The 22,829-nt window shown below is 36.3% G+C and overlaps 1 protein-coding gene across 1 annotated transcript in view; it reads right to left on the bottom strand.

Moving 5' to 3' along the window:
* Nucleotides 1-4,331: 4,331 nt before the first annotated feature.
* Nucleotides 4,332-22,829, bottom strand: part of LOC102877135 (CMP-N-acetylneuraminate-poly-alpha-2,8-sialyltransferase-like) — a 177,896-nt gene continuing 159,398 nt past the window's right edge. Inside the window, exon 5 of the mRNA XM_006903147.1 lies at nucleotides 4,332-5,284. Coding sequence (XP_006903209.1) covers nucleotides 5,002-5,284 — 283 coding nt within the window. The 3' untranslated portion in view covers nucleotides 4,332-5,001. The remainder of the gene's footprint in view (nucleotides 5,285-22,829) is intronic.

Raw genomic sequence — 22,829 nt, 5'->3', positions numbered from 1 at the left:
TAACTCCAGAAAATGTTTAATAACTGAACAATGCTAAAAGTGACCTCATGATGCAGTTAATAATTTGTGCAAAGAACAATAAAGCACTATAAATTTTCCAGTTACAGAAGACATGGTTGCATACTTAATCATGTAGATTTTCAGAATCATCTCTTGGAAGGGAAAATGTAAAAACAATAGCAAATGGAACAAACAGAAGTGCTTAAGGAACCCTTGGCCTCTCAGCCATAAAACTGGAATGGCCCTCTGATAGCAGACAATGAGAATATAAATTTGCTATAAGGATCACAATACATTACTCAATTCCCTCAACAACAGAATGGAACTCAGAGAATATTGCTCTGAGTCTTTCAATGCTGCTGAAATTTCTACATATACATTCTAAAAGGATTGGTTTGTGGAGTGAGATATGAGTGGACTGAGGGTTGTTGTTGTTTGCTGTTGTCTGGTATGACTCATTGCAATCCTATGAACAACAGATATGAACTCTGTCCTGTCCCAGGTAATACTAAATCTCTGACATACTTGAACCTGTTGTTGCAGTCACTGTGTCAATAAATCTGGTTGAGGCTCTTCTTCTTATTCGTTGTTCCTCCACCTTCCCAAGCATAATGTACCTCTCCAAGGAACAGCCTCTCCTATCAACATGCCCAAAGTTTAGAGTCAGGGTAAGAGAAGACAAGTACAAAATTTGCATTTGGCATTGGACGTACAAAGTGAAACAGAAGATGCAGATAAAAGAGATAAAATACAAAATTGAAAAAAATGGATTTAATTTATTTTACAATTTTATAAATGATAGAACAATAATACTCAGTAGCTATACACAAACAATAAAACAATAGGGAAACAGTGTTGAACAGAATGAACCTGACAGAAGAAACCTCATCTTTCAACTCCACAGATTGTTTAAGAAACACTCAGTAGCAATTAATCTGTGCAGCAATGCTATCTCTGTAAACTCTTTTTTTATCCTGTTATATACATTTGAAACACTTGTGCTTTTGCCTACACAAAGAAAGAGTATTTTCATAAAAGTGCTACTTATGTGAGAGACAGGAGACCTAAAGCCACAATCTGAAAACTGCATTTCAAATACATTACAAGCTTAAAGACATTAATATCTTTAAATAGACATTTATTTATCTTTGTCCCTTATTGTAACTCTAGCTATGAGCAACATAGAATTTAGTTGTAAATAATTCTCTTAAAGCAGGATTTGTGGCTAAAGTCTCAAAAGAACTTTATTCAAAAAGGGGCTTTTCTCCAGAGTGATTCACAGTGCAGACCCTGAAGATGTTAGTATAACACAAATCTAGTGTGTTTATATTACAGACCCTGTGTGTACACACACAGATACACATATATAACATTGTGTATATGCATCACACATGTATATTTGTACTATATAGATATTTCTATAGCATATATATAATAAAATATCTATTTCTAGGTGGGCTTTATTTGGACATTTTTTGACCAATATAACCAATAACCTTCACTCACTTGATTCTTAAAACATCAGTATATATGGATAATGATTGATGGACAAACTCTCAAACTTGCAGATATAACAACTAACTATGTAGTTCTTCCCACAACTCTTTACTATTATAATACTCCATACAATAAACACATGAAAATAACTCCCTTATGAACCAAATACCATATAATGTGTATTATGACTAACTGGCTCATTTAGAAAAAAATTACTTTGTTCACCCTTGATTTTTCCTGTGTAGCTTAATAACTAGTAGGTATGTACACTACCCATAGCATTATTTAAATAGATTGTTTCTATAAGCAGATGTATAGAAATTCCCATTAGCAACTGATATATAATTTCTATGATACACAATCTATGAAGACATTTGAATTCCCAGCACCTTCTTTCAGATAGAAAAAACATCCACAGTAATTTCATCAGTCATGAAGACTGAACCATCAGTCTAGAAGATCTATTACTGATATTTATGTAAGTTAATATTTATTATATAACAAACTGGATAATAATGAAAATATTTCCATGGCCTGTTCATGTTAACTGCACAGTAACAACCAAGTTTTCTAACATACAGGAATATTTTCATGGTCAGCTGCCTGTGCATTGCCAGGCATAAGATTAAGCCATTTTTTTTAAAAAATAAAAGAAATTAAAGCTGTGAACATATAATTGTCCAAAGGGGAGAAAATCCAGTTATTTCAAGTATGCATTTCTGATTGACTTAAACCTGGTCCCTTATGGGTAAAACTTCAGTTCTTTATCCCAATCTTGCTGTTGGCCTTTGATGATCTCCTTGCCCTGTCCCTGTAAAATACCACAGCAGATAGTCAAGGAGGAGGGCAGATGAAACGGTATACAACAGGGAATGAAATGAGCTTGTACAGTTCGTCTTCTTTGAACACTAAATGCCTTTAATTGAATTCATTCTAGACTATTGAAAGTTCCCTGAGATGAACAAAAGTAGTCTCAGTCAATACTGAAGCCCTTTTTTTTTAAGCTGAACATGTTCAGAACTGGGCAATGTATTTAGAAAACACAACACATAGGGTAACAAAGCAACGTGAAGAAGCTAAAAAGGCACTACTCAATGCATCTATGAGATAAATATCAATGCACAGAACAGTGGATGAGTTGGGATGTGTTTGCCATGGCCTTTAAATTTGTTTGAATAATTTGTTGAAAAAGCAGAAAAAGTTGGCAAGGTACCTTACTGCGTATTTTTAAAACCTTGAATGAGTGCTTGGATAGATTTTACCCATAAGAATTGACTTTGTGACTTCTGGACTATCATTAAATCCAAACAAGGGCAATTAGAGCCACTTATCGTCTCTGAAGAGTCCGCATCGAAGGTCTTGAACTCATCTATCTTTTTGTTTAGTACATAAATGACATTTTTCAATTTAAATTCAAAACATGTACTTAATTCTTTCAAAGTTCCAAAGAGTTCATAAGTAGTTTAATGATAAAAGTGCTTCAATATTCTACTCCTTTTTAGCTCTGCCTCTTAACATCACTTCTGAACCAATTCATAGCTGACCTTCCACTGAGATTTCTGAGGCTGTAAACCACACAGGAGGGGATTGCTCATCTTTCTCTCATGGAGTCGCTGGTAGATTTAATTGCCAGAGAGGCATGGCCTTGTGTACAATGCCTTGAAGACTATGCCAGCAGACCTCCTAACTATTTATCCCCCATTTTTCCTCCTTTATACATTTTATTTTGTTTTCTAAGAGACACAAATTTTTTAGGAAATATAACCTGTGTCCTTAGGTTCTTCCATATTTTCTGAAATAATATCACCTATTAAAAATATTGATAACTTTACTGCTATGAATTTCCTTTCCATGAATATATATATATACATATACACTTATGTATTGATATATGTATATATATTTATATTCTCTATTTCTTCTTTTCTTCCCTTCCATAAAATAAAACTAAACAAAACAAACAGATTCATCTGTTATTTCTCCTTTTTTAAGACTGACTTCTTTAAGAAAGAAGAAGTCAGAGAATTTGTTTACGCTGAGACTAGAAGTGGGAATGCAGTGCTTCTGCCTTTTTATTTCTAAAGAATTACCTTGTCATCAAAACTACCTCCTTATATCAGAAAAGTTACCAGAACATTGGCTTATTGGTCACATCTATTGTATATTAACATTTTAAAAGTCATTTTATATTAGTAATATTTTAATGTTGTTTTAAAACCACATTAATATGATATAGTGACAAATTTAATTTCAAAAAGAGTATTGAAAAACTCAGTTCATTTGAAGTGCAACTTATTGATACATAACTTTATTGTTAAATTTCTTAAAATTTTCCATAGCTGTTAGGGAATCAACCTCTACTGATTACATTGTATCTTCTCTAAGAAATTTAACACTGGTAGACTTTTTAAGCTGATCTTCTATTTTGAATAATAAGGGCAATACTGAAGAGTTGGAAGTCATATTTCAGCTCTCAATCAATTATTCCAGTGGATAAGGAGTTTCCACAAAATTATTAATAAATGTAAAAGATGTGGAATTCTTCGTTCAAATAAAAATGTTTCAGTAGGAAAAAATTAAAATAATTTAATCACAATATTAGCATAATAATATATTAATATCTTAATAATATATTATGTCATGAAAGGAGAAAGATTTGTTGTGTAGAACTATCACTGTAATCTTTGGTACCAAAAGTACATTTTTCCTGCTAATTTTTTATCTCAGAAAACATGGAACATCTCAAATTACAAAGTGGTACAGTTTAGTTGGTACCTTCTACACCATCAAAAAAATTTTTGGAGGTTAACAGTTGTGCAAAGTAAAACCTTTTTAAAAAAAAAACTCTGTGTAATTTTCCCCTTTTTAAAAATAGAGCCTTAAAAATGATTCTTTTAAGGTTTATCTCATTCATATTTATCTGAGAAAGTAATTTTAAGCACCCTACTACCCAAACCAAAACAGATTCCAGAACACAAACTAAAATATAAACAAGAACATAAAATTCATGATCAGACTCAAGAGTCCTGACAGAAGGCATTTACTTGAGTTGTTTGATCTTATGGATTTCACTGCTCAAACTGTTTTCCTAGTGATTTCTGCTGACAAGTATGGTTTGATTTCCCCAAGGGCTGAAGTCATGTTCCTGGTTTCCTCTTCTAATGTGCTTGGCTTTGCTGTGGCAGCCCAGCAGTGATGAACATATTTGCTTTCCCAAACGATGAATGCATTGCTGGATCTTGTAAACACTACTGATTATACATTCAAGCTGTGTTCTTAGTGGAAGTGGCACTTACTAGGACCCTTGAAGTCAAAATATTTAATTTTTAGAGCACTTTGCAGATATTTCACCAGCTGGTAATGGATGTCTCACAAACATATATCAGTCTGATCAATGTTTGTTAGATGCCGAAACCAAGTCTTGATTTGGATCCTATTTTCAAACTTTATAACCCTTCTTCAGAAAAGAAGTGCATATTCAGTTTTGTCTGATTTGCATGTGCTTTATTGCTTTACACACTTTCCTGTTGTCAGTTTTAGAGCTCCTCTGTTATGTAGCACATTTAACGTTTTGAATTCTAATGGCATTCTGTGAGGACTTGCATTGGAAAAGTACCTATATTTTAAATCATCATAATAATGATATTTGACAGCTTTTCCATTCAAATCCTTAGGGAAAGGCCAGAATCCATAAAGGTGAATTTCGTCACAGAATCTTGTGGCAAGTGTGTACATGAGGAGACCTGTGCTTGGTCTTTTGATGGGAACTTTGTTTGTCAGCCAGTACCTGAGGGAGAAAAAAAAAGGAAGAATTATTTAGAGAAGCACATAACATATCCTATTTTGATTCTATATAATTCTGTTAAAAAATATTTAAAATAATATAGTAGAATAGTTATAGTATTTAAAATGTCTTTTATAAGTCATTAAAATGATACTTGAAGTATTTAATGTATTAAGTATTAAAGTATTCATTAAACATTTAGAAAGCATGATTCTTTGTCTCTACCTTTTAGTTTATGTTTTTCTTGGGGTCATAGAAATATCCAGAACATATAAGGTATAGGTAATATAAACATTAATTAGCAGTTAACATTTGCATAACATATAAAACTCAAAACAAACTCAAACTGATTTCTAAGAGTAGAAATTGACTCATAGGTGATCCCCTAGTGGGTTTTCAAAAATGGAGGTGATTGTCCATTTTTCTCCTGCAGAGCAGCTAGTAAACTTGAATTGTCTGCCTTTGGGTTGGCAGGGCAACTCCTCGCCCTTTGATCAATGACACTCACTACGAAAGGCATAGTATTAGGGCAAAGAGTGAGTAATCTTCTGTATAAATAAATTTAAAAATACGCCTAACAGGTTTTTCAAAATTTCTTGTAATTCAATTAAAAAACCAAACAATGAAATGTTTTTCATGCCATATAGCAACTAATTTATTCAACTTAAGTTTCCCAGGTCCAATTTTACTAAACAAAAGGAAACTTATTGTCTCAACACATACAAGAACAACAACAGACACAATATAATTCTGAAATAATTGCAAAGTCACTCACCACTCATCCATTTTAACACTTTGTGAAACAGATAAAATAATCCAATTAGTGGAGGTTTCCTAAAACACTTTAAAGACAAATAAACTCTGCAAAGGGTTCAGATCCATCAGTGTTGATAAACTCGACGTGAGAGACATGTACGCCAGTCATCAAGTTCGTCATCATCTCTGAAGGAAAGGGGAGTTTCCAGACCTTCAAACCAACAATCTACGTAGCAGCAGTCAAAAGAGGAAGGGAACAGATTGTAGGCTTATATATAAAGCTATTCACTTCTAAATAGAAAAAATCTTCACGATTATTTTGTTTTTTCAATTACCTGGAGAATTATATGCACTGCAGTCCAAAATAATGAGATCATGTTTAAGAGAGCCTGGGTTTTGCTATCTTCATCGTACTCACTTGAACATTATATATTATTCTTTAGTCCCTTGATTATTAAATGTCTTTTTACAGGAGTGCTCTGTTGGCTTAGTGATAAAGAATTGCACTGTCAACACAAAGGCATCTGAATCCACCAGTTGTTCTTTAGCAGAAAAATGGAGAATCTCCTCCTTTGTGATATAGACACTTTGAAGACCCATTGGAGGGTCAATCATGTGTTAGTTTCAACTCAACAACAATAGCAATAATAATATGAATTTTTACAGATTAGTTGCTATAATCAAGGATGCTTTAGGTAGAACGGAATTGGCAGACACAGAAGAATTTCATGAAACAACATATGAGCAAGAGCTTATGGTGACGAAGGAAGAAGTTCAAGCTGCTTTGAAGGAAATAGCAAGAAATAAGGCCCCAGGAGTAGATGGTATACCAATTGACATATTTCAGCTAACAGATGCGGCCCTGGATGTGCTCACCAAGTTGTGTCAAGAAATCTGGAGAATAACCACTTGGCCAACTAACTGGAAGAGATATATATTTGTTCCCATTCCAAAGAAGGGTGACCCAACAGAATGTGAAAATTGTAGAACAATATAATTAATTTCACATGCAAGCAAGATTCTACTGAAGATTATCCAAAAACAACTGGAACAGCACATCAGCAGAGAAGTGCCAGAAGTCCAGGCTGGATGTAGAAGGGGTCATGTTACTAGGGATATTATACCTAATGTTAGATGGATCTTGGCTGAAAGCAGGGAGTACCAGAGGAATGTCTATCTGTGTTTCATTGACTATGCAAAGGCATTTGACTGTGTGGATCATAACAAACTGTGGCTGACTCTGAGAAGAATGGGAATCCCAGAATACTTGATCGTGCTAATGCAAAACCTATACTTGGACCAAGAGGCAGTTGTTAGAACAGAGCAAGGAAACACTGTACGGTTCAAAATTGGGAAGGGCGTACGCCAGGGATGTGTCCTGTCTCCATACCTTTTCAACCTGTATGCAGAACAGATTATCCAGGAGGCTGGGTTCTATGAGGAGGAATGTGGGGGTCAAGATTGTTGAAAGATCTATCAACAGTCTGCAATATGCAGATAACTAAACCCTGCTTGCTGAAACTGAGGAGGACCTCAAGTGCTTGCTGCAGAGGGTCAAGGACTGCCGCCTCCAATACGGATTGAGGCTCAATGTCAAGAAGCCAAAGATTATCACCACTGGACCAATTGGCAGCATCAGGATGGATGGTGAAGAGATTGAGATTGTTCACAGCTTTAGTTTGCTTGGCTCCACAGTCAATACTCTCTGCACCAGTAGGCAGGAAATTAAAAGATGAATTGCGATGGGAAAGTCTGCTATTAGGGACCTCTCCAAAGTATTGAAGAGCAATGATGTCTCTCTGGAGACTAAGGTGCGTCTGATACAGGCCACGGTCTTTGAAGTCACTTATGTGTCAGAGAGTTGGACAATGACTAGGGAGAATAGAAAGAGAATTGATGCCTTTGAGCTGTGGTGCTGGAGAAGAGTATTGAGGGTACCATGGACTGCTAGGAAAACAAACAGATTCAGCCTTGAAAGGGTCAAACAGGGCGGCTCCTAGTAGGCAAGGATTCTGAGGCTCCTTCTAACATACTTTGGACATGTTGTAAAGAGGGATCGATCCGTGGAGAGAGACATCGTGCTTGGGAGGGTGGAGGGACAGTGCAGGAGGGGAAGGCCCTCTATGAGGTGGATTGATTCAGTGACTGGGGTAATCGGGATGGATGTATCGGAGACGGTGAGATTGGCAAAGGACAGAGCAGAGTTTAGGGTTGTTGTATACTGTGTTGCTATGAGTCGCAAGCGATTCGACGGCACATAACAATAGCAACAAAAACAAGATCAAATTGTTGTTGTGTACTGTGGAGTCAGAACCAACCCATAGTGAACCCTACAGTGGGTTTTCAGAGACAGTAGATTGCATACAGGGAGACTGTTCCTCCTTCTCCTGTGGGGCAACTGGTGGATTTGAACCACATACCTTTGGGAAACCTATACTTGGACCAAGAGGCAGTCGTCAGAAGAGAGCAGGGAAACACTGCATAGTTCAAAATTGGGAAAGGTGTATGCCAGGTATGTGTCCTGTCTCCATACCTTTTCAACCTGTATGCAGAGCAGATTATCCGAGAGGCTGGGCTCTATGAGGAGAACTGTGGCGTCAGGATTGGTGGAAGATCTATTAACAATCTGTGTTATGCAGATGACACAATTCTGCTTGCTGAAACTGAGGAGGACCTGATGCACTTGTTGCAGAGGGTCAAGGACTGCAGCCTTCAGTATGGATTGAGGCTCAATGTCAAGAAGACAAAGATTCTCAAAACTGTACCAATTGGCAGCATCAGGATGGATGGTGAAGAGATTGAGATTGTTAACAACTTTAGTTTGCTTGGCTCCATGGTCAACACTCTTGGCACCAGCAGCCAGGAAATAAAAAAAAACATATTGCGGTAGGGAAATCTGATTTTAGGGAGCTCTCCAGGGTACCAAAAAGCAGTGCTGTCACTCTGGAGAGTAAGATCCATCTGATACAGCCTATGGTCTTTGCAGTCACTTATGCATCAGAGAGTTGGACAATGACTAGGGAGGATAGAAGGAGAATTAATGCCTTTGATCTGTGGTGCTGGAGAAGAGTATTGAATATACCATGGACTGCCAAGAAAACAAACAGATTCATCCTGGAGAGGGTTAAACCAGTCTGCTCTTTGGAGGCAAGGATTCTGGGGCTTCGTGTGACATACTTTGGACATGTTGTAAGGAGGGAGAGGTCCTTGGAGAGGGACATCATGCTTGGGAGGGTGGAGGGAGTGCCCAGGAGGGGAAGGCCCTCCCTGAGGTGGATTAATTCAGTGACTGGGGTAATTGGAATGGGTATGTCAGACGCAGTACCATCGGCATAGAATAGAGCAGAGTTTAGGGTTGTTGTACATAGGGTCGCTATGAGTCGCAAACGACTCGACGGCACATAACAACAACAACAACATATTATGTTGCATTCACGTACATTTTTGTTTTGGTTTTTTACCCCCAGATCCCTTTGTCTATCAAACTCTGGCATATTTTTGCATTTTTCTCCTCTCTTCTCTCGACCAGGGTTGCCTTTCACATTTTTTGTTTTTCCATTTGTTCAGACATTGTGGTTCAGACATTTGTTCAGACATTCTGAGCAATGTAAAATGCTATACATACCTTTTATTTTAACAATTGTTTTGATAAATCATATAATCCAAATCATAATTGTTTTGAGAAATCATATAAACCAAACAAAAATATTAAACAAACACTTTTTTAAAGAAAAGTTGTTACAATTCAAATCTAGTTGAATAAACAAAAATCACTGACCACATTACTAAGATTTTGAAGACACCTGCAATGAGCATAATTAAGCTACTAGATGGTTCTGAAAGTACCATGAGACAATCTGAAGTGTTCTTGGCTGTAAGTGTGGCAAAGATTTCAACTGATTAAGTTTATTAATTTAAAAAATTGCTTTGTGACTTTTATTTTTAAGGAGATTAAGAAAAAAAAAAATAGAAGAAGAATTTAAGTCCTGAAAGTAGTCTCATGATTAAATTCCTGAGAATTCACAAACTCTGCAGTAGGGAGGACTTTATAGAAGATCCTGTGAATGTGTTTAAAACAATGGGTATATTGAGGATATTAATTAGTTACTGAATATTCATTCTATTTATGTTTTAAAAAATAGACTCTAATCTTAAAGCATTCTATTTTTCCATTCGTATTTGAAAATACAAGTAGATAAACCTTAGAAACTTGTGGTCTTATTTCAAATAAATTAATCTATGCAAGTAAGGAGTTATGTCACTAAACCAAAAACATACAGTTTAAATCCACCAGCAGCTTTGCTGGAGAAAGATGGACAGTATCCTCTTGCGTGATTTAAAGCCTCTGAAAACCCAGTGGAGGGTTAGTATCAACTACGAGTCTGTTCCAACTCAACAGATAAAGAACAAAAACATGTGATTAAAATATTTTAATCAATTAACTCTATTTCAGCAAAACTAACAAAAATTATGTTTTATGACATTTGGCTTGCTCCAATTTGAATCAAGGATGATATTTTGTGTGTGTGTGTGTAAAAATGCTTTTATAGAAACCATGCAAAAATAAATGAATGCCTCTTTCCACTGTTATTTCCTAGGCAGTAAAAACACAGAAAAACAAATGGAAAAGCAAATTTATTGCCACAGAGTAAATCTCAATTCATAGTATTTCCAAGCCTGTAATTTTAACAAAGACTTTGGGATTGTAGCAAATTTTCTTACCATTAGGCCACCAAAGTTCATTAGATCAGACAGAAATGTTGAAAAAAAATGTTCTGGTGATGTAGTCCAAAAGGTTGTGCTTTGCTGAGTTTGGACCTACCAGCAACTCCAGGGGAGAAATATGAATAATCACCTCTTATGCAGTTTATAGCTTCAGAAATTCAGTGGAGGGTTGATTCAGACTCAAAGGCAAAAAGAAAGTCAATATTTCTCCTGTGGAACAGCTGATGGATTCAAACATCTGCCCTTGAGTTTAGCAGCCCATCATTTTCATCACTAGACCACTAGGGCTTCTTAAGAGGCCTGTTAAAATATATCCATAAAAACAAAAACAAATAAACAAACAAAAAACCCAAACAGATTTTTACAGCTGGTTGAAATCTAAGGTTGCAAGTATTAACACTCTGGAAAATTAAAAACAAAATCAGGAACTGATAAAATACAGTCAATACAAAGTTTAGAATATGAATATTATAAATCTAATGTTATGCTTAGAATAGTTTAAATTATCAAGACTTCTTATTTATTCTCATAAAGAAATGGTCAAAACCCCTAGCTAGAAGAGAGATGCAAATCAAAACAACTATGAGATAACATCTCACCTCAGCAACAATAGCAATGTTTAATAGGGCAGTAAGTGACAAATGCTGGTGAGATTGTGGAAAGATTAGAACTCATTCCCTGCTGGTAGGAATGTAAAATGGTATAAACACTATGAATGTGGTTTGGGGCTTTATCAGGAAGTTGGAAATAGACATACCACTTGACCGAGCAATTCCACTACTGGGAATAAATATACCTAAAGAAAATGAGTGCCACAATTCAAATAGATGAATACAAATCTGTGTTTATTGCTGCATTATTCACAATAGCAAAGAGATGAAAGCAACTCAAGTGCCCATCAATAAAAGAATGGATAGGAAAAATGTGGTACACCCACACAATGAACTACTATGCAGCAGTGAAAAACAATGAAGCCACAAAACTTTACACTACATGGAAGAGCCTTAAGGACATTGTGTTCAGTGAAATATCAGTCACAAAGGGATAAATACTAGATATCACTGCTGTTATAAAATAGGACAGACATAGGGGGTTGGAAAGGGATTGGACAAAGAGCAGATAGATAATGGACACTGCATTAGAAGAGATGAAGGGAAGAACTGCTTGCAAGGAATATACAGTTAAATATCATATGTATGAGAATAATGTGGCACAAGGGGTGCATTGTGTGGTAGGCAAGAGAAGACGGAGGGGAGAATATGTGTAGAAAGGAATACATTTTTTTTTCTTTTTATAAAAAGGAATACATTTAAAAAAATTACTTCTTATTTATTCAGAAAACCATTGCCTCATCTTGGAGACATACAAGAAAAGACGGCATTTTGCTTTGTTTTGTTTTACTAATTAGCGTATTCAAGTAGGCCTGTCTTGTATCTGTCAATTTCACAAGAGTATTATATTACAACTTATATCTGAAACTATCCACTTATACTAAATCTGACATTTAAATGTTAATTTCTTGCAAGGCTGTTATCAAAGAAGAAAGAGAAATAATGAATTCAATTTTATACTTAATAAAAACTATTTAAATGATAGTAAAATGATGAAAGTGCTCAAAAAATGCTATCTTACATTTAAAACAAGATCTTGCTTTATAAGAATTAGAACTTCCATAATATATACATATTCAATTTACATAAAAATATAAGAAAACTTTTCCCCTACAAAAGCAAAGAACATTATGTATGTCCAATATCAATTTGTTTTTTTTTTTACTTCAAATTCAACATCCATAATGTCTTTACGCCCACAATCAGTGGTGTGGAAGATAGGTGAAAGGTAGAGCATATACTTTCAGTCAGATGACATGGATTTGAATATCTGAAATCATCTTTACTAAGCTTTATAAGTCATTATGAAGACTCTTTCATTTCCTTAAACTTTTTTGTTGCTGTTATGTGCCATCAAGTCATCTGCAACTCATAGTGACCTTATGTACAACAGCTCTGAGCCCTGTCCTGTCCTGTGCTGATTTAATTCTGACACACCAACCCTCATTGCCCCAGTCACTGAATCAAACCATCTCATCCAGGGTCTCCCTCTCCTGTGCTGTCCTCCACCCTTCCCTCCAAGGAAAAACTTGGTTTCACCCTCTCCAAGAAACATCTGTTTTCTAGGAAGTCCTTGGTTCAAGACCAATGATCAAGACCGATGTTCAAGACCATTCTCCAGCACCACAATTCAAAGGCATTGATTCGTCTTCTGTCATCCTTAGTCACTGCCCAACTCTCAGAAGCATAGCAAGTAATTGTGAAGACCATGGACTGGATTAATTGCATTATAGTCTTGAGATTGACATCCTAGCTTCTCAGTGCTCTGGAGAGGTCCATGACAGCAGATTTTCCCAAAGCAATTCACCTTTTGATTTCTTAACTGCTGGAGTTAAGAGTGTTGACTGTGGAGCTGAGCAGACAGAGTATGGAAATTCTTGAAAAATATCACAAATATCACATAGTAACAAAATTCTGCTGAAGATTTCCAGAAAAGTCTTGAAAAGCACATTGACATAGAACAACTAGAAAAACAAGCTGGGTTTAGAAGAGGTCATGGCACTAAAGACATAATTGCCAATATCAGCTAGATTTTGGCAGAAAGCAGAGTACCAAAGGAATGTCTAACTGTGTTTCATTGACTATGCAAAGGCAGTTGACTTTATGGATCACAACAAATTGTGGCTAAACTTGAGGAAAATGGGAATCTCAGAAGACTATACTTGAACAGCAAGCAGTTCACAGTACAGAGCAGGGAAACACTGCATGGTTCAAAATCAGGAAAGGAATGAGTCAGGGATGTAGGCTGTCTCCATACTATTTGAATCTATATTCAGAACAGATCATTCAGGAAGCAGGGCTTTATGAGAAATGTGGCATCAGAATTGGAGAAAGGCTCACTAACAACCTATGCTATGCAGATGACACAACCTTGCTTGCTGTGACTGAAGAAGATCTGAAGTGCTTGCTGCAGAAGGTCAAGAACTGTAGTCTTCAGTATGGGTTGAAGCGTAACATCATGATGACAAAGATTCTCCCCATTGGGTCAATTGGCAGCATCATGGTAGATGGAGAAGACTGAGGTTGTTAACAATTACAGCTTGCTCAGTTCCACAATCAACACTCTTAACTCAAACTTTTTGAGTTAGTATAGAAGAGATATGATTGTTGGTGCCATCAAATTGTCTACTACTCAGAGAAACCCTATGATGATAGAGGAAGAATTGATGCCTTTGGTGTTGGAGAAGAGTTCTAAATATCCCACGGACTGGGAAAAGAACAAATAAATATGTCTTAGATAGGGTGCAGACAGACTGATCTTTTGAAGCAAGGATGATAAGGCTTCGCCTCACATACTTCACGCATGTTGCTAGGTGGGGCTGTTCTCTGGAGAGAGACATGATGCTTGGAAGGGTGGAAGGTCAGCAAGGGAGAGGAAGACCTTCAACAAAGAGGATTGACACAATGCCACAATAGGCTCCAGTGTGTCAGGAAATGTGAAGTTGGCACAGGATAGGACAGGGTTCAGTTCTGTTGTTCATAGGGTCACTCTACTACATGGTACTCATTAACAACAAACCACTCTCACAATCTGATATGCTCAAGCCCCTTGTTATATTGATTGTGTCAATCTATCTTGTTGAAGGTCTTCTTAAAAGAGGTAGTAAGTACGAAGAAATATAACACAGGATCTGAGACATAATTGTTGTTGTTGAATACCTTTGAATTGGACCTAACTCACAGCTGCCCTTCAAGAGAGTTTTCAGAGGCAGGAAATCACATGATGGAAAACTACCCATCTTTCTCTAGTTGAGCAGCTGGTGGATTCAATCCACATACCTTCAGTGCAGCTCATGACCACTAAGCCACCAGATCTCCATGAGACATAATAGTTACAACTAAATTTCAACATATCCCCAGAAAACCTATTCAATCTCACTACTAAATCCTATTTCTCTCTTGAAGATTTTTGTGGCCACACATTGGCTGATCTATTGTGGTCATCTCCTTTAGCCACCGTGAACACATTTCTTTACTTAGGAAACAAAAAAAATTTCATTCAATGGCCTTGAGGGTTCCTCTATCTACAAAATTCTACTTCCATTCCCAACTGACTCTCACATGAAACTGTATATTCCCTAAGGAAAGAAATGGTGATACATTCAAAACCTGGCTGTTAACTCCGCCTGATTGTATTCCTATCGCTTGCTTTCAGGGTTTAATACACTGCAAAGCAAAGATGTTGTTGTTGCTATGTGCTGTCAAGTCTCCTACTCATAGCGACCCTACATACAACAGGCCTAAAGCCTGCTTTATCCTGTGTCAATCTTACTGTTTCTGACACAACTACCCCCATTACCCTAGTCACTGAATCAATTCAACTCAATGAGGGTCTTCCTCTCTTGCTCTGCCAAGGTTGACAGCCTTCTCCAAGGACTGGCCCTGCCTTGCAACATGTCCAAAGTATGTCAGATGAAGCTTCAGGATCCTTGCCTCCAAGGAGCAGCCTGGTCTCTCCCTCTCTAGCATAAATCTATTTGTTCTTCTGGCAGTCCATGGTATATTCAACACTCTTCTTCAGCACCACAGCTCAAAGGTATCAATTTTCCTTGTATCCTACCTAGCCATTATCCAGTTTTCTGACACATAGCAAGTAGTTGCAAAGATTATGGCCTGGAACAGGCTCACGTTAGACACTAAACTGAAACTATTGCTCTTCAGTACTTTGGAGAAGTCTCTGACAGCCAAATTTCCTAATGCAATTTGTCTTTTATTTTCCTGATTGCTGGTACCAAGAGTGTTGATTGTGGAGCCAAGCAAACTAAAGCTGTTAACAATCTCAATCTCTTCACCAGCTATCATGATGCTGCCAATCAGCTCAGTGGTGAAAGTGTTTGTTTTCTTGATCTTGAGCTTCAATCCATGTTGAAGGCAGCCATCCTTGACCTTCCGTAGCAAGTGATTCAGGTCCTCCTCAGTTTCAGCAAGCAGGGGTGTGTCATTTTGTCATCTGCATAACACAGGTGATTGATGAGTCTGCCTCCAATCTTGATGCCACATTTCTCCTCATGGAGCCCAGCCTCATGGGTTCTGCATATAGATTGGAAAAGTATGGAGATAAGACACATCTCTCGTATACACCCTTCCAAATTTTGAGCCATGCCGTGCTTCCTTGCTCTGTCCTGATGACTGCCTCCTGGTCCATGTATAGGCTTCTCATAAGCGCAATCAATTATTCTGGGATTCCTATTCTTCTAAGAGTTAGCCACAGCTTGTTGTAATCCACACAGTAAAAATGTCTTTGCATAGTCTCATTGACTACACAGATAGATATTCCTCTAGTACTTCCTGTTTTCTGCCAAGATCCATCTAACATTAGCTATAATATCCCTAGTACCACAGCCAGTACTCTTCTCCAGTACCACAGCGCAAAGGCGTCAATTCTCCTTCTATCATCCTTAATCATTGCCCATCTTTCTGATGCATAGCAAATTATCGCAAAGACCATGGCTTTGATCAGGCACACCTTAGTCTCCAGACTGGTATTTTTGCTCTTCAGTACTCTGGAGAGGTCTCTGACAGCAGACTTTCCCAATGCAATTCCTCTTTTGATTTTTTTTGGATATAGAAGATGAACTCCTTCTGCACATAACAAGAGTTATACTTTAATGTTACAGTATAAGCCAAGCTTTCATTGTTAGGGCTCAAGTACTTTTACTTGGAATGTAAAGCAAAAAGAATGCATCGTTGCACTCTTACTCCAGAAGTGGCGATAGTTGTGGTTGAGACAATTCCAGTTCATGATGATACATATTTGAAGGAAAGAACTACTTCATAAGGTTCTTAAGCATTAATTTTGAGGTGCTATTAAGGTGGGTTTTTGCACTGCCAACTTTTCAGTTAGTAAATTAGTGTTTAATCTTGTGTATTTCTTCTCTTCTATGTATGTTCTCATAATTGAGTTTGTTATGATCTCCCAAGCATTTTCTTTTTGTTCTAACAGTAAATTGAAATACTATAAAATAAATTGTTGCTATTGTTGTTCAGTGTAATCATATCAACATAGCTATCTATAATTCATCTCTGCAAGAGATTTCTTCATTTCACAGTATTATCTCCTACCCACAGAAAGTGTACTAAAAGTAGATGATGTTATATTCACATAAAAAATGGTATCAGAGGAAAAGAATAAAGTTAAATTTTTAGAGATTCTCTCCTCCATATTTGTCAATAGGTTTGTTTCTTCATGGGTGGCATATATGAATTTAGACAGTATAATATACAATTTACAAAACCATCCAAGGCATACTGAAATGAAATTTTTCTACATTTTTTATTCCCTAGGTTGATGAAGTTGTTATTTCGTTCTATCTTCAGCCTGAATTATATTACAAAACATGATCTCATTCATTAAAGTGTGTGAAACTTAATTTGAGAAAAAATTATTTGGGTAAAATTCACTATACCTTTTAAACTAATATGATACCACTAACTGCCCAAGAAGCAGGGTAATTAACTAAAGAAAAAGGAACTTTAAATCACTGTACTCACTGAGAATAATTTATTCCACCATTAAATTCGTACTAATATTATTGCAGGGGTTTGTTTCTCTGGCTCCAAATATTTGCATTTTTACTAACAAAGAAATGGATCTTTTAGCTTCTAAAGAGGATTTGACTTAGAATGGTAATTGATGGGACTATCTTTGACTTACAAGTTATGTGGGAAACTATAAGTCTGTATGAAGTGTTATGATTAAAATTCATTTTCAACATCGATATTTTACTCAGATGATTTTTTTCATTTTTGAAAAGTAAATAATTACTGTCCTCCATATGTTTTTGTTGTTATGTGCCATTGAGTCAGGTAGGACTAGTAGAAAACCTATCAACAACACATCTGAACTTCAATCTTGTGCCACCCTCACCATCTCCATACGTTTGAGCCAGTTGTTACAGTTATTGTGCCAATCAATCTTGTTAAAGCTTTTCCTCTCTTACACTGACTCTTCACATTTCCTACCATGATGTTCTTCTCCAACAGCTGGGAACTCCTAACAACATGTCCAAAGTGCGTAAGACCAAGTTTTACCATTCTTGCCACCAAGGAGCACACTGGTTGAACATCCTTTAAGACAGATCTGTTTATTGTCTTGTCAGTCCATTGGATATGCAGTCCTCTTCTTCAGCACCAAAAGTCAAAATCATCAATTCTTCTGTCATCCTTAGTTATTGTCTAACTTTCAGGTGGCCTAGTGTCAAGAAGCTGTACTGCAACCCTGGAAATATGTGATCCAAGACCACCAGCTGCTCTGTTTGAGAAAGATGTGCAGTCTTCTCTCATGAGATTAACTGCCTCTGAAAACCCATCAGGGAATCAACTATGGGTCAGTTGCTACTCAAAAGTACATAATACAGACAACATCAAGCAATTGAGAAGATAATAGCTTGGATAATGCTCACTTTAGACTTTAAATTACATCACCGTTCTTTAATATCATGGAGAAATCCTGAGAGCAGATTTTCCCAAAGCAACTCATCTTTAGAAGTTTTGACTGTTCATACCAAGGATGTTGTTATGTATTCAAGTGAGACAAAATCATGGACAATTTCAATCTTTTCTCCACCTATAATGATGTTGCCTACTCACCCGATATTAAAGATTTATTGTTTTTTAATATTGAGATGTAGTCCATATTGAAGGCTGTAGATCTTGGTCTTCTGTAGCAAATGCTTCAAGTCCTCTCCTCAGTTTCAGTGAGCAAATCTGTGCCATCTATACAACATAGGTGATTTATGAGAATTCCCCATCAATCCTAATTCTCTTCTTCACAAATTGCAACTACTCAAGTGATCTGTTCAAAGTCAGTAGTTATGGAAAAAGAATACAGCCATGACACACACCTTTCTTTCCTGTTTAGATGTCTCTTGTTTGAGGTACAGTTTTCTCATAAGCACAATAAAGTCTTCTGGGAATTCCCATTCTTCTCAATGTTAGCAACATTTTGTTGTGGTTCACAGAATCAAATGCCTTTGTAAGTCAATAAAACACTGACAGACATTTCTTCTTACACTCTCTTTCTGCCAAGATCCACATGACATCAGCAATGGCATCACTAGTGCCTCTTATATATGGCCCAATTTTCCCACCTACACTCTGAGACATATTCATCATCAGAAAATGATTTTGTGGTTTCACTTTAATTTACCTATTAACCACATTGCAAATGTCAAAGGCACAAACTTAGTATCAAAGGGTAGGGATTTCCATAAACAGTAAAATGTCAATGAAATAAAAGCAGGAATATGTAATCTTTTGTTTGTTAGTTTCACCATTTAAAAAAAATTATTCTTTTTGTGTGTGTATGTAACTTCAAATCAGATCTGACTGGTACAGGAGATTGTCTCTCCTTCTCCAGCATAGCATCTGGTGGATTTGAAAGGAAGATGTAGTCTTAAGGTACCAATTTTTCAAGAAATATTTTCCTTATGTGCCCTTTGTAAGCAGAAAAATGTATTAAATAAATCATGAAAAGGAAATTAAAATTATTTCTACATACACAGCACACATAAAACAGAAATTTTATAAAATGTAATGTATTTAAGGCAAAAAAGACATCTTGAGACATGTAAAAAGCTGTTGTTATGTGCCATAGATTCAGAACCAACTATGGTTGACCCTTAAGGAGGTTTTCGGAAGCTGTAAATTGTGTAGAAAGAGACTGCCCATTTTTTTCTCACAGGGCAGTTAATGTACTCAAACCATGTGCTTTTGGGTTGACAGCACAACTCCTTACCCAATAGGGGACCAGACTTCCCTGTGCAAATGTGTAAGGGCACTATTTAAAGTCCAGTAATGCCAATATTCTATTTGTATATTATTTGATAATTACTGTAGAGACTAGACTTTGACCTTGGATATGAATTTCACCTCTCTTTTTATCTGACAATGTACATATTCAGATTAAGTGAGAAAACACAATTGCAGAACTTGAGGTCAAACTTATGCTACATTGCTTCTTCCAAGTACCTTACCTTCATTATTACAAAGCTAGTAATTCCACTTCTTACAGTTTCAATACACTTTCACATGTTACTCATAAAATCCTGTAATATAGGCTGAGATATCTCAATGACGGTGAAATGGTACATATGAAGGGAAACCATTTGCCTAAATTTGTTCAGTCAGTGCTCTGTACTTTGGTGTGCTGGTCATTATTTAAAAACAGATAGTAGGTTGGAGACTGTGGATGATTTATATAATATTCCCATTTCTGTTATGTAAATACTTCCATCATTGTTGGTTTCAGGTTACTATCCTGACGTCTCTAAACTGAGTTGGTAAAAAATAGAGAATATCTGTTCCTGCAAGTTAGCACAAGTCAACTCATGCCCACTATTAGCTCTAAAAAGGAAAACTAACAAGCCTTCTGATCTATATTCCCCTTAACTTCATACAAATTCAATGTCAGAAAATCTTCTCTTACAAAAATACATAAATATTAGTTGTTAAAAAATACACGTTTGTGAAGAGAATAGTATTAACTTTTGTATCTGAAAAGACAGCCTTATGATCTATTTATTGAAAAACTCATCAAATAAAAATGGAGAACAAGAAGTATTGCTTGTATGTTTATCTCTTAAATACCTAAAACAATGCTGGATACAGGGTAGGTACTTAATGAATGCTTATCTATCTATCTATCTATCTATCTATCTATCTATCTATCCATCCATCTATCGTAACTAGTATTTGAGAGATGTGTGGTGTTGAGACAATGGGGAAAAGTCAATGGATAAAAATACTCACTTTTGAAGAAAGCCCTGGAAAAGAAGGAACTTCGGGCTTACTTAACCTTTGACTGTGTGATCTTGGGGAAAACATTTAAATATTTTCAGCCTCAGTTTTTTTCATTCATAAAATGAGTTCTTTTTATTTGATTTATTCTACTCTTAAAACTCTCACTTGTGAAAGGTCACAAGTAATATGAATTTTGATAAAGATGAGGTTCATCAATCTGAATAGTTTTAATTTCCAGGTTGTTGTGTTGTTGTTTTTTAATTTATAATTTACTACAACTTTTATAATGTATGATCTGACAAGCCATGCAGATTTTCTCTACATTATCGACTAATTTATTAAAATTCCCATGTAGAAAAACTTGCAACATTATCTCCAGTTTTATGTAATTCTTGTAACTAAAGGTTACAAGTACTGAAAAACAACGATGTCAGGCTGGAGACTAAGGTGCTCCTGATCCGGGCCATAATCTTCACAACTGAGTGCTATGCATCAGAGAGCTGGACAGTGACTAGGGATGATAGAGAATTGATGTCTTTGAGCTGTGGTGCTGGAAAAGAGTACTGAATATACCATGGACCGCTAGGAGAACAAACAGGCTTGTCCTGGAGAGGTTGAAATTGGGCTGATCCTTGGTGGCAAGGATTCTGAAGCTTCATCTGACTTACTTTGGGTATATTGCGAGGAGGGACCAGTCCTTGGAGAAGGCCATCATGTTCAGAGGATGGAGGGGCAGTGCAAGAGAGGAAGACCCTCGGTCAGATAGATCGAGTCTGTGACTGGGGTAATGGGAGTAGGTGTGTCAGAGCAGACTAGCACAGAATAAAGCAGGGTTTAGGCCTCTTGTACATAGGGTGGCTATGAGTCTCAAGGGACTTGACGGCAACATAACAACAACAAGAATAAAGGTTACAAGAAAACTTCTCTACTTACAAAGCCATTAATAAACTGATTTGTGATATACATTGCATTCTTTTCTTTATTCATTATAGATTGTTTAAAGACTGGTGGTTTTTGGATGGACAACACTTGATTTTTTTCGTAAGTTTTTTCTTTAAAATTAATGATTTTTTAATGCAACATATATATTTATATAGCATATTCTTTCATTCATTTTTCCCCAGTTATTCATTGTTGCACATTTTCCTCCTTGCCCACCCCTCCCACCAGTTCATTTTTCTCTTCGAAGAAAAAAACAATCTTTCATTGTTACAGAATCCCACCCAAGTTCACAGTCCACTTTAATATACATTTATTTTTCTGTAATCTTGTCATGAAAATAATACCTAGTCCTATATTCCTTTTAAACAGTCCTCTCCCTCATCTGTTTTTTTAAGGTGGTAAGAAGCTGTGCTGCAGTCACAAAATCATGCAGTTCAAATCCACCACCTACCCTTAGGACACAGATGGGCAATTTCTTCCACTTTCTTAGAAAACCCACTGGAAGGTCAGCTATTGGTCGATTTCAACTCAAAAGCACTCAATAACAACAAGAATTATAAAATAATACATTAAAATTTCAGAAATAATCTGATGAAAGGAAATGCTGGCTTACAAACAATTAAATGGTTTTAACAAGAAAAAATAAACCCTAACCCTAACCCTAAACCTTCAGATTTTATTCACATTGTTAAAAATCTGAATGGAATTAAAATGACTTTTGAAAAGCCACATGGGTGAGTCAAATTACCATAGGTTGGCTAGATTTTGATGAGAGTTTATAAAGTAATTCAATTGACAGAAATAAATGGATTCCCATTTTACTTTTAAAAATAATTCAACTTTTGGGACTTCAAATAGTTGAAAAATTGCTTAATTTTTATTTTATAAGTTTAAATATAGGACTAATGCACTGAAATCATGACAAAGCTATGACAAAAGTAATGACCTTCTAGTTAAACCCACGAGAATGCTAAGCTGAGTGACATCTGAAACTGATAATTTAAGTCATCTCAACTCTACGAATGAGGAAGTAGTGACACACAAAAGATGAAGTACTGGAAGCATAATAAATCATTCCTTGAAAATAATCTGACAGATTTTCCCCATGTAACATATATTTTAATTTATTGAGTGTCCAATTGGCAGTGTCAGGATGGATGACGAAGAGATTGACATTGTTCACAGCTTCACTTTGCTCAGCTCCACAATCAATACTCTTGGCACCAGCAGCCAGGAAATCAAAAAGCGTATCGCGATGGGAAAGTCTGCTGTTA

The sequence above is a fragment of the Elephantulus edwardii genome, unplaced genomic scaffold (assembly GCF_000299155.1).
Source record: "Elephantulus edwardii isolate Elephantulus edwardi_28Jun2011 unplaced genomic scaffold, EleEdw1.0 scaffold00522, whole genome shotgun sequence".
Classification (NCBI taxonomy): Eukaryota; Metazoa; Chordata; class Mammalia; order Macroscelidea; family Macroscelididae; genus Elephantulus; species Elephantulus edwardii.
Note: the sequence above shows the minus strand (reverse complement) of the source record. Positions and strands in the feature narration are given on the sequence as shown.